A 14,208-nucleotide genomic window follows, 5' to 3' on the forward strand; every position below is an offset into this window, starting at 1 on the left:
TTTGTTTTTTAAATATATTTTCTTCATATTTTTTTTTATATATTATTACGTTTTTTTCTTCTTCTTCTTTTGTTTGTTTTAATTAATTAAGATGAAAAAATGGCAGTGATTTTCATTTAGTTTTCCTATCTCTCTCTTGCATCCGCATCGAAACGCTCTGCACACCAAATTTCCATTTCAAAAATAATAATAATTATTAATTAAAAAAAATAATAATTATCAACAGAAAGAAAATATCAAGAAAATTGCGAAAGAAAGACACGACAAACATTTTTCATTCAAGTTTTCGTTAGATTCTTCAATAATTACTAATAATTATTAATCGATTTGTTAAAGCTAGGAAATACCCTAAACGTTTCACTTCTTCTTTTTGTTTTAATTACATTACATATATTTATTTTTGTTATGTTGTTTTTTTTTGTTATTTGAACTTATTTTTGCTTTTGTTTATTTATATTTTTTTTTTCCATCATCAACATCATCATCTTCGGCGTTAGGAAAATAGACTTATCAATTATTATCAAATTCTTTCGACGAGCGTTTCTAAAATTGTCTCTTTCTAAATTCACCTTTTTGTCATTAATTAATTATTATTTTTTGTTATGTTTTTATTTCATTTTGTTTATTTTTTTTTTACTTTTAATATCCAAAAATAGTTGCTTCTTTCTTTTTGCGATCGTTATGAACGTAGCCGAGAACTAGATCTAATAATTGAAACGGAAAAAACCCTTCACTTTTTATAGGTGCGTACACACTCTTCGGTTCGATTACGAACGTCGTCAATCGTAAAAATCAAATCAAATTCAGCCTTGCCGTATTCATTGCGTTTCTATGGAAACATTGTGGTGACGCGTTCAATTGGTCCATATCATGCGAGACAAATGATATGCGAAATAAACCAATCGCGTAATTCCTGTTACTGTGGTTGACAGGTGAAGTGAACGCGCGCGTGTGTTTGGGTTTGCTGTTGTTCTCTCGTGAGGATGCACGAGTTTCCAACGAATGCGGGTATCATGTAAGTAATCAATTGCATAATTTTCCCCTTTCATTTCCATTATTTGCGATGTAATAAGTTTCATTAGTTGTGGATGAAATTGTGGAAACGGTTTTTGGCATAATTGGAAACGACGCGTCCGTTTGTTTCTTTTTTATTCACGCCTACTCTGATCAAAAACGATGGGGTGAATGAAGGCTTTCCGATTTCAGCTCAGGTGAGTTTCGTTATATTCAAATATGCTATGTTTCTAATTGTGTTTTTTTTTTAGAAATTTAAATGCTTCATTTTGTGGTTGGCGCGCCAGAAAATTAATTGATAGGTGATGAAGACAGTGTGAGACCTATTTACGTTTCCTGAACGGCGGCGAATGGAATCCGTTCATCTCGGGCGGAGGTAAGAGCGGGAACTCTTGCTGATAGGATGGTCCTGGATAGCAGTTCCACCAGAGCGGGGCCGGTACGTACGGCGGCGGCTGCTGCACGTAGGCCGGATTCGTGTAGGTGGTGGGCGGAGGGCGCATCGTCAAGAAGGGCGGCGGAGCGTGTTGATGTTGCTGCTGCTGATGATGTAGATGTTGAAGAGGAGGAGGAGGAGGATGATTGTTGTGATGGGCATGACGTGGAGGCGGTCTGCGCCCCCACATTAGTTGCTAGCAACGCTGGCTGTTCCAGTGGTTCATGTAGTCCTGATAAGAGATGGTAATCTTCTCGCTCTGATAGCGCGTCAGCTTGATGCTCTTCCTCATCTCGGCGGAGATCATGGCCTTGTAGCCGCCCTTGCGTAGGAGCGAGTCTATAGTCTGTATTTGATCCCAACCTGTAAGCACACGCACACCACCTTTTTGTAGAGAGAACGAAATTTTGATCTTGATTACGGATTATTCTCGACCTTGCTCTGGGGCTACCTCCGGCAGGTAAGTGGCAGTGCGTTTGTTACCCTTTTCGTTAATGAACTCGATGCGGATGCCGTGAATGCCGACCTCCCAGTCCAGGTAGTCGCCCGCCTCCTCGAAGTGCCTCAGTATGGAGACGGAGACGCTGAGCTTCGGGAATTCGTCCCTGGTGATCGGATTGAAGCGGGAGTCCTTGAAGGCGCTCGTGATCGCGTACTCCCGCAGACCCATCTGCAAGTTCATCGCGTTGAACGTGCCGATGCAGCCCCTCAGACGCTTGTCCTTTCCGATCTTCCAGGTGACGAACAGCGGACTGCAAAAAACCCAACGCGGGGTGTAAAAGAAACGGGCATTAGTTGCGTAAGAACGTCTCGTCTTCAACAAAATCCGAGCAAGTGCAATCACACTCAAACAACCTTTTTTGAACTCGCAACTTTCATTCTAATCAATTGTCCAACGAAACTGCAGTTAAACCGGATCTGCAATTGTCAAGTACATTGTTTTTGTGTGTGTGTGTTTTCTTCCCAGCTTGTTTAAACCAAACTCTTTCAGATGCACTACTTTTTTATTTTATTTATTCAAGCACACTTATCTGCAAACCAATTGGGAAATATTAATCTAGATATAAATTACATGTTGATTGTGTTAACAAAAAAAAATAACTAAACCATGGTCGCGTCTTACTACAATCAATACCACTCATCAAAAATTCAATCCAATTTATTCTTCAATTGACTATACTCTTTGCACGAGTCTCCAAATCATATTATTAACTAAATTCTAATTTAAAAGAACACTTTCATCATTATTTTTTTTTCTTTGATCTTTGAATATAAAGAAATTGCAACAGTCTATTAAACGTAGAAAATTTTCATCATCAACTTTACATAGACTTTTTTCTTTGACCTTTGATTATAATCTATTTTTGAATGTATTCGAGTCGCGACTTTCAAAATAAACTGAATTTTATCATTAGCTTTAAGAAACGAGTTCTGTTCTCTTTATATTTCTCAAAATTCGAATTACCTTGAGAATTTAAACAATCGCGCTATTGTTTGCGAACAATTTAATCTGCAAATATTTATTGTTTTGTCTGTCTGTATTTGTTTTGCTCTTCTGTATAAGTTAAGCTTGGGAATCATAAAAATAGCTACTGCATCCCACAAATAGCTTTTGCAAATAGATGGAGAAAAAAAATATGCGTTGTTTGCTGAGTCACAGTGATGACTAGATGCTCGTGAACATTTATTAGATGCTATGAAAATTATTATAAAATATAAAAAAAGGAACCTTGGAATTATCTATTGCTTGCATGTCTGCACTTTGCAAACATGTTTGAAATACGCTTGGGTGTATATCAAGGATAATTTCATTTTCTTTTCTTTTTTTTCAAAAGATTTGAATAATTTGGTTTGATGTCAGATAGTTTGGGGTAATAAATTTAACTAGAAAAACAAAATGTAAATGAAACTGGAAATGTGGTTTTGTTGATGCAAGTATGCAAATGTTGTTATTGTTGCACGAGGAAATGGCGATATGCAACTGAATGGACGTGAACAATTGGAAAGTGAACTTGAGCAGAACCAGAACCGAAACAAAGAGACGTCGAGGAAGCGTTGGATAAAAATATTTTTTTCTCGAACAAAGGAAAGAGCGTGCAAAACAGCTGAAACAAAAATAAACGTTCGTTTGTTTCGTGGCTGTCCTCGGTATTTTGGAGCTCTCGTTCATCGAGGAGATGAACGACACTCGTTAAGCGAACAAAGGGAATTTCGACCCCCGCAGACAGTTGAATGACCTGCTCCGTCCGCGACGATCATCACCCTGGCTACCGAAATATCAGGTCATCAACCGACGTCCTCTCTTCGATGCTATGTTAATCATTTTATTTCTTGTTCTTTGTTGTTGTTGTTTGTTGTTGTAGGGAAGCAGCTGAGATGATGCTGCAAAGCTATGAACTTACTATGCGTCATTGCTGAACGACGGGGTTTTCGGTGGTTCGAGGTTATACAGTTGGCTGTAGAGGACGTCGAAGCAGAAGAAGCACATGTCGGCCTGGGCCACCATCTCCACGCCATTGGAGCACCCGTTCGTGAGGATCGAACCGTTGCACGAGGGGACGCAGATCGAATTGTTCATGTTGTTAAGTTTCTGCTTTTTCGTCCCGCAACAACCAGCGGCCATCGTACACCCAAAACTGACAGCTGACTGGCGGCGGAGGATTGGGGGCCGTTGCCTGCAGACGCTCGCTCCGCCTGGGTCCGATCCTCGCGCAGCTACCTCAACGCCACACGCTTCATCCATCTCGCATCTCTTTCCATCCTTTGGCACGACGTATGCGTCCATCGCACGACGCCCACGACGCTTCGATTCGACGCCCACAGATGGTCCGTTCCGATCAGCTGATTCATTTCACCCTCCTCGATCCTTTCGTCGCCCACCTGGACGCTCGCTTCCATCGACATCGAATTTAAATTTGTCGGATGGTAATCGCATTGCTATGGATTTAGGGCATCATTCATCGATCATGTAATATAATTACGTCCATTTGGTTGCCTGCATCAAAATCAATGTCTTCATCATTACCATAATACTACATTAAACTGAAATTTTGAAAAAATTGAAATAGTTTCTCAAATTTACAAGAAAAATACTAAATTGTACAAAATTATGAAATAGTCTAGTAAAATTTTACGCATTTCAAGTAAAAATTAACTGAAATTAAAAAAAATTGGTTCAGTTGACTCAATTTTACAAAAAAAAAAATAATTGGTCTATTGAAATTTACAAAGAAATGAAATAATATACTCAATTAGTTGCATTTTAACACAATTTTGAAATAGTTACTGAAATTTTGAAAAAATTGAAATAGTTTCTCAAATTTACAAGAAAAAAAATGAATAGTCTATTAAATTTTACAAAATTATGAAATAGTCTAGTCATACATCGATCATGTAATATAATTACGTCCATTTGGTTGCCTGCATCAAAATCAATTCTTCATCATTACCATAATACTACATTAAACTGAAATTTTGAAAAAATTGAAATAGTTTCTTAAATTTACAAGAAAAATACTAAATTGTACAAAATTATGAAATAGTCTAGTAAAATTTTACGCATTTCAAGTAAAAATTAACTGAAATTAAAAAAAATTGGTTCAGTTGACTCAATTTTACAAAAAAAAAAATAATTGGTCTATTGAAATTTACAAAGAAATGAAATAATATACTCAATTAGTTGCATTTTAACACAATTTTGAAATAGTTACTGAAATTTTGAAAAAATTGAAATAGTTTCTCAAATTTACAAGAAAAAAAAATGAATAGTCTATTAAATTTTACAAAATTATGAAATAGTCTAGTCATACATCGATCATGTAATATAATTACGTCCATTTGGTTGCCTGCATCAAAATCAATTTCTTCATCATTACCATAATACTACATTAAACAATACATTTTTAAATAATTATAAATCAGCAGAATCACAATATTAACACTGACTTTAATCTATACAAAAGAATTATTATAATTTTGCATAGAAACTCAAGAATCAGATAGTTGAGCTAAGTGCAAGTTACTACAAGACTAATTACTTTCTAAGTACAATTAATGATTTTGTCCTATAATTATAATTAACAAGTTATATTATAATCTGACAAGCACGAGTATTTGGTTGCCTACATTGCATTGTAGAAATATTTATTATCTTTATGAATTTATGTAAATTTGACAAAATTACTGTAATTTTTACTAGACTATGTATAAAATTGAGTACACTATTACTTTATTTTAATATTTAGTGAAGTAAACAATTTCAGTTTTAAAAATTATTCAAATTCTTGTAAAATTTCTATAGATAAATTTCGACTAGACCATAAACTACATCATTTTTTTTTAAGTAGCACCGTACATCACTATTGACTTTTACAATGAATCGTAGCACCGTAGAACAAAATCTTGTAACCTGATTTCACTTAACCCAAATGAAAGCAGTAATTCAAAAAAAAATCTTCAATATTTGTTTCTTTACCTAAACTAATTGTGACCGCAAATTACGTTGATTGCTTAATACTTCATAAATATACTAATTACACATAGTCCATGTTCCATACCTTTGGGTTAATTTCCCTTGTCCGAAGTGGATGGACGACCGCAAAAAAGTTTTCCTAATTTCCTTGCTATTCACCTCCTGCGGTTTTCCTACCGGCCGGTCGACCGAATTTAATTAAAACCGCGCGCGCTTTTGAAATCGACCGCCGCGATCCCGCATCGGCGCCTCCCAACAATCCCTAATTTAAACACACACACATTATATAAATATAAAGAGAATAACCCCGCATTTGACGTCCTCGTGCATCCCACGAGCGAACGTTTGCACAGGGCACATCATGATGATCAGGTGCGGCGCTCGGGATTTTCCTCAATTTTCCGGATTATCCGGATTATGCAACGTCCGACAGAGCGAAAACTGTCATATGCTTTGTTTTAATAGCATGTAATGAAGTTTTAGACTGGCAAAATGATTATGTTTTTCTTTTGTTTCTTATATAATTCACGTTTCTCTGTGAATTTTAGTAAAATATTGAAAATTACAGTAGAATATTTCAAATTTGTAATAGTACACTCAATTTTACAAAGTTTTGAAATTTATATAATTTTGAAGTAATCTAGTGCATTTTAAGACAATTTTGAAATAGTCTTCTGAAATTTTGAAAAAATTGAAATAGTTTCTCAAATTTACAAAAAAAATTGAATAGTCTACTAAATTGTACAAAATTAACTGAAATTTAAAAAAAAATTGGTTCAGTTGACTCAATTTTACAAAAAAATAAATAGGCTATTCAAATGTACAAAGAAATGAAATAGTTTTAGTGAAAGTTACATAATTTTGAAGTGTTGTAGTAAAATTTATACAAGTCTACTGAAAGTTTCAAATAATCTACTCAATTATACAAAATTATGATTTTTTTTAGTAATTTGTACATAAATTTGAAATAATCTACTGAAATTTTGAAAAAAAAGAAATAGTCTATTCAAAATAATATATAAGTTTGAAATAGTCAATAGTCAAAAAATAGCTCAATTTTACAATAAATTAAAAATTGTATAGTAAAATTTTCACAAATTTCAAGTAGTCTACTAAAATTTCAATAAATTTGAATATATTTTACAAATTTAAAATATTTTACTCAAATTTTCATGAATTTGACAAAGGCTACTCAATTTTTGCAAAAAATAGAGATATTATAGTAAAAGTAACACGAATTAGAAGAAGTCTAGTAAAATGTATATAAATTTGAAATAGTTACTCAAGTTTACAAAAAGTAAAGTAAAATTTATGTAAATTTGAACATATTCTATACAAATTTAAAATATTTTACTCAAATTTTTATGAATTTGAAAAAGTCTACTCAAATTTATAAAAAACAAATAAATAGTCTAGTAAAATTTGAAAAAATCTACTCAATTTTTACAAAAACAAGAACTAACAAGAATTTGAAGTAGTCAAGTAAAATGTGTATAAATTTGAAATAATTACTCAATTTTACAAAAATTAGAAATGGCTATACTAAAATTTAAGTAAATTTGAATATATTTTATAAAAATTTCAAATATTTTACTCAAATTTTCATGAATTTGAAAAAGTCTACTCAAATTTACAAAAAAAAAACATCTACTCACATATAATAATTGAAAAATTCTATTCAATTTTACAAAATAATACTTATAAATTTACACAATTTTGAAATAATCTACGTTGCTATGAAAATAACAAATGTCTGTCGCTGTGACAAAAATGCATACACTCTCAAACAAAAGTCTAGTTGTCTGGCAAAACAAAACCCATCCAGACGCACGAGATGGACCTTGCGTGCCCTTCTTGCAGCGAACCGTAACGAAGAGCAGCAATTACGAAACGCATTCATGAATGTTCTGTGTGTGTGCACCTTTTGCTTGCAACTCCCACCACCACGAGAACCTCAGCCGCGTTATTCCGATGGGAATTAGTTTCTAGCTACATTAAATCAGTCCACAATTAACTATAAACCGAAGAGAACCCAACCAAAAAAATTTTGTTTGTGCGATTTAATGCCTTTTCCACTTGGATACTTCGATTCTTACCAAAGTTGGATTAAATTTGAATTTTCCATCAGGTAGGCTAAAATTTCAATTTTTTTTACACGCATCACATACATTCTAAATATTTAACGTCGCCCCAACAACAACCAAGAAAAATCTCGGATGCAAAGTGATTCCATCGATTTTCCTGCCATCAATGAAATATGATCTCCACGTTCTCTCTTTTTATTTTTTTTGTCATCACTTCAGGTCTCCGCACAAAAGGTCTGAGTCTTGTATATTACATCATTAGCTACATCTAGGGTGAGAAGAGAACGAAAAGAAGAAAAAAAACCCTGCACGAATCGAACGTTTCTACATTGAATTATCTTTACATATATCACCGAAAACCTCGATTTCCCTCGACTTTCAATTACAACCGAAACCGTTACGTTACGTTTATCATAACTTCATTGCGATACATTATTATAATTACATATTTATAGAAGCAACCGTGGAACTGTTTTGAAACTATTATTCGCGCTTACGTAATTATCTCACAACTTTTTTTTTAAATTAATACACACACACACACGAAAAGATAATTCCCCCAATAAATTCCTCCATTTCTTTCACCGTTTAATTCCACCTGCACTTACGTAATGCATCCTAACTAATTACCTAGTTTCACTGCAACAACAACACACTGAACTTAATGTAAAACTAGGAAAAGAGGAAGACAAACACGGTTTTTCCATTTGCTTCTGTGCCAACTGGAGCGTTGAGTTCTCGTCGCGATTATCCAAAAAGGATTTCTAAAATGTTAAACAATAATTGATGCACCATAATTCCATATAGCATTGCGTAATTAGTTTTTAATTTTTTGTTTTTTTTGTACAAAGGAATCTCCAGAATTTGAAAACTTTCCACTTTGACGAACAGAGCAAAGTTTTTTTTTTCTTCGTGTATAAAGGAATAAATGCGGTTTTGAGGAATGATCATGTGGGTGAACGAAATGGAAGAGTTTCTCTATATTTTGCAAGCGATTTTGCTTTCGAATTCAGATGCGGTTATGCAAAGTGCGAGCGATTATTATTCACGGTGTAAAAAGTATTGTTATGATGTGTGCGTATTATCTAATTGATGATCGTGTTGTAAAGAAATAGAAATTACTCGAATTTTATTTAATGAAGTTAGTTGAATATGATGAGATCAGATGTGGTATATTGAATTAGCGATGAATAACAATGAGGGGATGGATGATGATTGTGTTACGTGTTACGGATGTTGGATGAAATACGATCGTTGGAATAGAAAAAAATGATGCGAATGGGATTGGGATGGTGAATGGTGGTGGAGAGATGAAGAGATCATAAGAATAATATATGAGTTGGCTGTGGAAATAGCGTATAGATGTTTATATGATGGTTTTACGATTATTTTATTGGTCTTTTTTCTTATGTTCATTAGAAATTGATAAAATTATTATAATTGATTGATTGAATGAATGAAAAATGAGAATGGTTTTAAAGTTTTATTGAAAAAGATTGATGAAAAAGTTATGAAAACAAATGTCAACTGTCAAAATTGACATTTTATTTTATTTTTTTGTACATGAATTTAAAAAATCTATCTAAATTTACACGAATTTGATATAAATTAATGAAATAGGTGAAAAGTGTCTTTTAGTTTTATTGAAAAAGTGAGAAAATGTAGTAAAAATTGATCAGAATAGTCGTGAAACAAGAGTCAAATGTGAACTGTCAAAATTGACACTTTATTCGTTTTGATGAAATTGTATATATTATGTTAGAAAAGTCGTGAAAACAAACGTCAAATTTTGACGTTTTATTAAGTAACAAGAAAGTATAAAAATGTATAGACAAATAGAAAACAAACAATTGTTTACTCAAATTTACACAACTTTGATATACATTAATGAAGAATGAGAAAAGTCTTATAATGTACTTAAAAAATGAAAAAACGTATATATTATAGGAAGTTGTCAAGACAAACGTCAATTATTAACTGTCAAAATTGACTTTTTGTTCAGTAACGACAAATCACAAAAAATGTATACACAAATAGAAAACAAACAATTGCTTACTCAAATTTACACAAATTTGATATACATTAATGAAAAATGAGAAAAGTTTTACAATTTTTCTTGAAAAACGAAAAAAACGTATACATTATTATAGAAAGTCGTCAAGACAAATGTCAATTGTTTACTGTCAAAATTTGACGTTTTAATCAGTAACAAGAAAATACAAAAATGTGTACACAAATAGAAAACAAGAATGTTTACACAAATTTTATATATTTTAATGAAAATGAAAAAAGTTTTACAATTTTTCTTGAAAAACGAAAAAAACGTATACATTATTATAGAAAGTCGTCAAGAGAACTGTAAATTGTTTACTGTCAAAATTTGACGTTTTATTCAGTTAGAAGAAAATACAAAAAATGTATACACAAATAGAAAACAAGAATGTTTACGCAAATTTTATATATATTAATGAAAATGAAAAAAGTTTTACAATTTTTCTTGAAAAACGAAAAAACGTATAAATTATTATTGAAAGTCGTCAAGAGAAATGTCAATTGTTTACTGTCAAATTTGACGTTTTATTCAGTAACAAGAAAACACAAAAATGTGTACACAAATAGAAAACAAGAATTTTATATATATTAATGAAAATGAAAAAAAGTTTTACAATTTTTCTTGAAAATCTAAAAAAAAAAACGTATATATTCTGATAGAAAAATTATGAATAGAAATGTCAAATGTTATCTGTCAAAATTGACGTTTCACAGAAACATTACTTAAGAATTTAAGTAAAGATAAGTAATTAGTGTTTCCAATGAGTTTATGGGAAGATGTGTGGTTTTGACTGTAGTTATTTGTCAAATAGGAACAAATGCTTTAATGGTTACTAGTTTATAATCAAGATATACTAATTCCTTATTGTTATTGAATTAGTTGGATATTATTAGATTTAATGGTTCCATTGAATATGGAAATTAAAGACAAAACTTTATGAAATATTACAATCGATAAATGTGCTGGAAGAGCGTGAAAACAGTTATTATTCGCAAGAAAGAAAAACAAACGTGCGGGAGATAGAAAGAAGTGAACGTATCGGAAACGAACTGTAAAACCAAAAAAAGAAGAAAAAAAAAACGTCCCTTGATTGAAAAATAACATAAAATGTTTAACTTTGTGTGGAAGAGAGGAACGAATACCCAGGTTATTTTCTTTCAATCGAATTTCGAGGAAATAGCTATTACTTTTTTTGTATATTTTACACACCTTACATTTTTTTTTATATAGTTTTGATTGAATATTAAAGCTAAACGTAATATTTTTCTTATAATATTTGTAATTTTTAACAGATCTAGTTAGAGTTTAGTACTTGATTTAACGATAGATGGCGCAATAAGTTCAATCATAAATAATAATCAAATTTAAATTTTTATTTCGTCCACAGAAGATTTTACTTTTTAATTTGTTTATTTTTAGTTTTTAATTCATTTTAATTCATTAATTAGCTTCAATCGTAATTAAATGTTGGTATGTCGTTTATCCAAAGGAGTTTTGTTTCAAAAGTTATTTAATAATTCTTTATTTTTTTTATATTGATCATCAACAGATGGCGCAACAAATTCAATTCATAATTGCTTAGTTATAATTGGATTATAGTTAATATTTAATTTGTAAATTATTTTTGATGATTCAAATAACTTTATAATTGCAAAGTTTGATTCTAAATTCTGTTTGAATTGATGTTAAAAAAATGCGTCTTTCGTCGCTTCTCTGCGAATAAATCATTCCGAAATAAACGCATCTTCGATGATCGTGCTTTGAACCGCGACGGCGGCAATTACGCTCGGTCGGCTACAATATTCAGTCTTGTCTAGAGCGAAAATAGAAATAGCAACTGCATCATCACCAGCTGAATCCTCTTTACCATTCCATCCAATTAGTCTTTGAAACAAAGAGCAGTAAAGTCCACAAAAAGAAAACCAAATCGAGATTAACAATTATAAAACTGGAATCAAAGTTTTCCTAAAATAATGACAGAGCAACAAAAAAAATATGAAGAGTAATAAACAGCATAATATGAAAGTGTTCTTGTGCGAATAGCACGAAACCAATGTTTTTTGGAGTTTCAGTTCTTTTCATCGAAACTTGGACGAGATCCAAGCCCCTAAATGTAAACCGAATTAACCCACTTCGTCGTAAACATAAGCACAATCGAATCGTAAAATGCATTCCTGGCACTACATGAAACTAAAAATAACGTATACGAAAAAGCTGTGACGTTAAATACGTCAATTTTCCCTCATCAACTGTCAAATATAATTTAACCTCAATTATTCGCTTTCGTCAACTAAAATTTAACAACTGTCAAGTGTAATTTAACCTTAATGAGTTTCTGTGCACGATTTAACCTCAAATTGATAAGTCAACTAATTAATTTGACATTACAACAAAAACGTGTACGATTTAGATTTTGAGATAAGAAAGATTATTTATTAAATAAAAATGATTATTTAAGAATTCATTTCAGAAGCAATTATTAATTATTAAAAAAAAATAGTCTAATCAATCGAATTGAATGAAGGCGGGAAATTTGAAAATTTAAATTGACGTCAATTATTACGTAATAGATGGGGACGAGACGGCGGTTACGAAATTGATGCGGACAGACGGACTGAATGAATGAATTGATGCAGGTCGGGGGGTGAGGAATAAATAAAAAAAAACGTCTACGATCTTATTGAGTTTCATCGGGGAATTTCGCAACGTAGATGATTTGCATAATAAGAAGAAAAAACTTATATGTTCGATGTTTTTTTTTTCTTCTGTTATACATCTGGAGTGTTCGGAGAGAAGAAAATTTCTCGTAACAGACACGTAAATCGTCGTATATTAACCTAACCTATTTTTTGTGTCTATTCATAACAATTCAGCGTTGAGTTTCAATCTTGGAAAAATGTTTTAATACACTTTTTACTTATTTCTACAACTTGTATAATTTTGAGAATTTCAAAGTGACAGAATTGAATATAACAAAAAATTGAAAAGTTATTTTATTGGTTATCAAAGTTAAGCAATGTTTGGGGGAGGTTAGAATTTGATAACTGTAGATGTAGCAGTGTTTTCACATTTCATTGATTTTCTCGGAAACTATAAAAGATAGAATAGATCCAAAAGATGCTTAAGAAAGCTGAATGTTTGGGGAATCTAGAAAGTATTCATATATTGTTGTGGTTTTATGCGTTAGGCTGTAATTGATGTTTAAATTTAAAAAAACGTTAAAAAAAGCAGTGTTTTCACATTTCATTGATTTTCTCGGAAACTATAAAAGGTAGAATAGATCCAAAAGATGCATATCATAGCTTGTATAACTTTGAGAATTTCAAAGTGACAGAATTGAATATAACAAAAAATTGAAAAGTTATTTTATTGGTTATCAAAGTTAAGCAATATTTGGGGGAGGTTAGAATTTGATAACTGTAGATGTAGCATATTGAAATTCTATATTAAATGGAAATGTAATGACAAATGTTGAAATGTAAAAACTTGTCCTGTTGTTGATAGGAGAAGACAGAAGCGTCGAGACTGTGGTTCAACGGAAAATTAATTTCCTATTTGGATCTGATTAGAATTGAAGCGCACAGGTTGCGAAGGGGTTTTCTATAATGGTTACAGGGATGACGCGGAGCGATGGTTTTGTGAATGATAAGTGACGCGGAATGCGGCGATAAGTTGCGTGGCCGGAAAACCGGAAGCGCGTGTGACGTGTAAAACGTCAAATGTGACAGTGCACACGTGTCATTGAAAATTCGGAGACGAAGAAAGCGTTCACATCAGGTGAGTTTCGAAGTAAGAAGTATCGAAACGCGCAGCTCAGAAGATAACATTTTGATGAAAATAAAAATCGCGTCGGGTTGGAAATTGTCGCGAGTTGAACGCTTCCAGTTGAATTCCATCTTCCTCCAACCATCCGAAACACACCACCTCCTCCACCGCCGTTCGATGTGCTCCAGCCGGGTCAATAACTCCGAAATGAATGGGAAACAGTGTTTCAACTGCTGCCGACGCCGCCTCCCGCTCAAACAAAGCGCATTATATTTGCCTTTCGGAAAAATTGATTTTAATTATTTCATCCCCCTTTTTCCGTCTGTTCTCAAAGGGAAGCAACAAAAAATACGCACACATAGTTCATATTGACCGAGAAAAGAAA

At 32.3% G+C, this 14,208-nt stretch overlaps 1 protein-coding gene across 1 annotated transcript; it reads right to left on the reverse strand.

Annotated features, from left to right (window-relative positions):
* Window positions 1-1,253: 1,253 nt before the first annotated feature.
* On the reverse strand, window positions 1,254-4,302 carry LOC108569527 (uncharacterized protein CG5902). Its single transcript, XM_017931149.1, has 3 exons — window positions 3,853-4,302; window positions 1,886-2,202; window positions 1,254-1,813 (listed from the first exon to the last, which is right to left on the reverse strand). Exons 1-3 carry the CDS (start codon window positions 4,233-4,235, stop codon window positions 1,647-1,649), a joined length of 867 nt encoding a protein of 288 aa, XP_017786638.1. The 5' UTR covers window positions 4,236-4,302; the 3' UTR covers window positions 1,254-1,646.
* Window positions 4,303-14,208: the final 9,906 nt, after the last annotated feature.

This window comes from Nicrophorus vespilloides, unplaced genomic scaffold (assembly GCF_001412225.1).
Source record: "Nicrophorus vespilloides isolate i.1.1-1 unplaced genomic scaffold, Nicve_v1.0, whole genome shotgun sequence".
In the NCBI taxonomy this organism is placed as follows: Eukaryota; Metazoa; Arthropoda; class Insecta; order Coleoptera; family Silphidae; genus Nicrophorus; species Nicrophorus vespilloides.

Excerpts from the sequence above, each read along its gene's own strand:
- LOC108569527 (XM_017931149.1), bottom strand. The coding sequence starts at position 4,235 with ATGGACGCATACGTCGTGCCAAAGGATGGAAAGAGATGCGAGATGGAT. Across the intron at positions 2,203-3,852 it reads TCGTTCAGCAATGACGCATA|TCCGCTGTTCGTCACCTGGA; the intron begins GTAAGTTCATAG and ends GGTTTTTTGCAG. Across the intron at positions 1,814-1,885 it reads GGAGGTAGCCCCAGAGCAAG|GTTGGGATCAAATACAGACT; the intron begins GTCGAGAATAAT and ends GTGTGCTTACAG.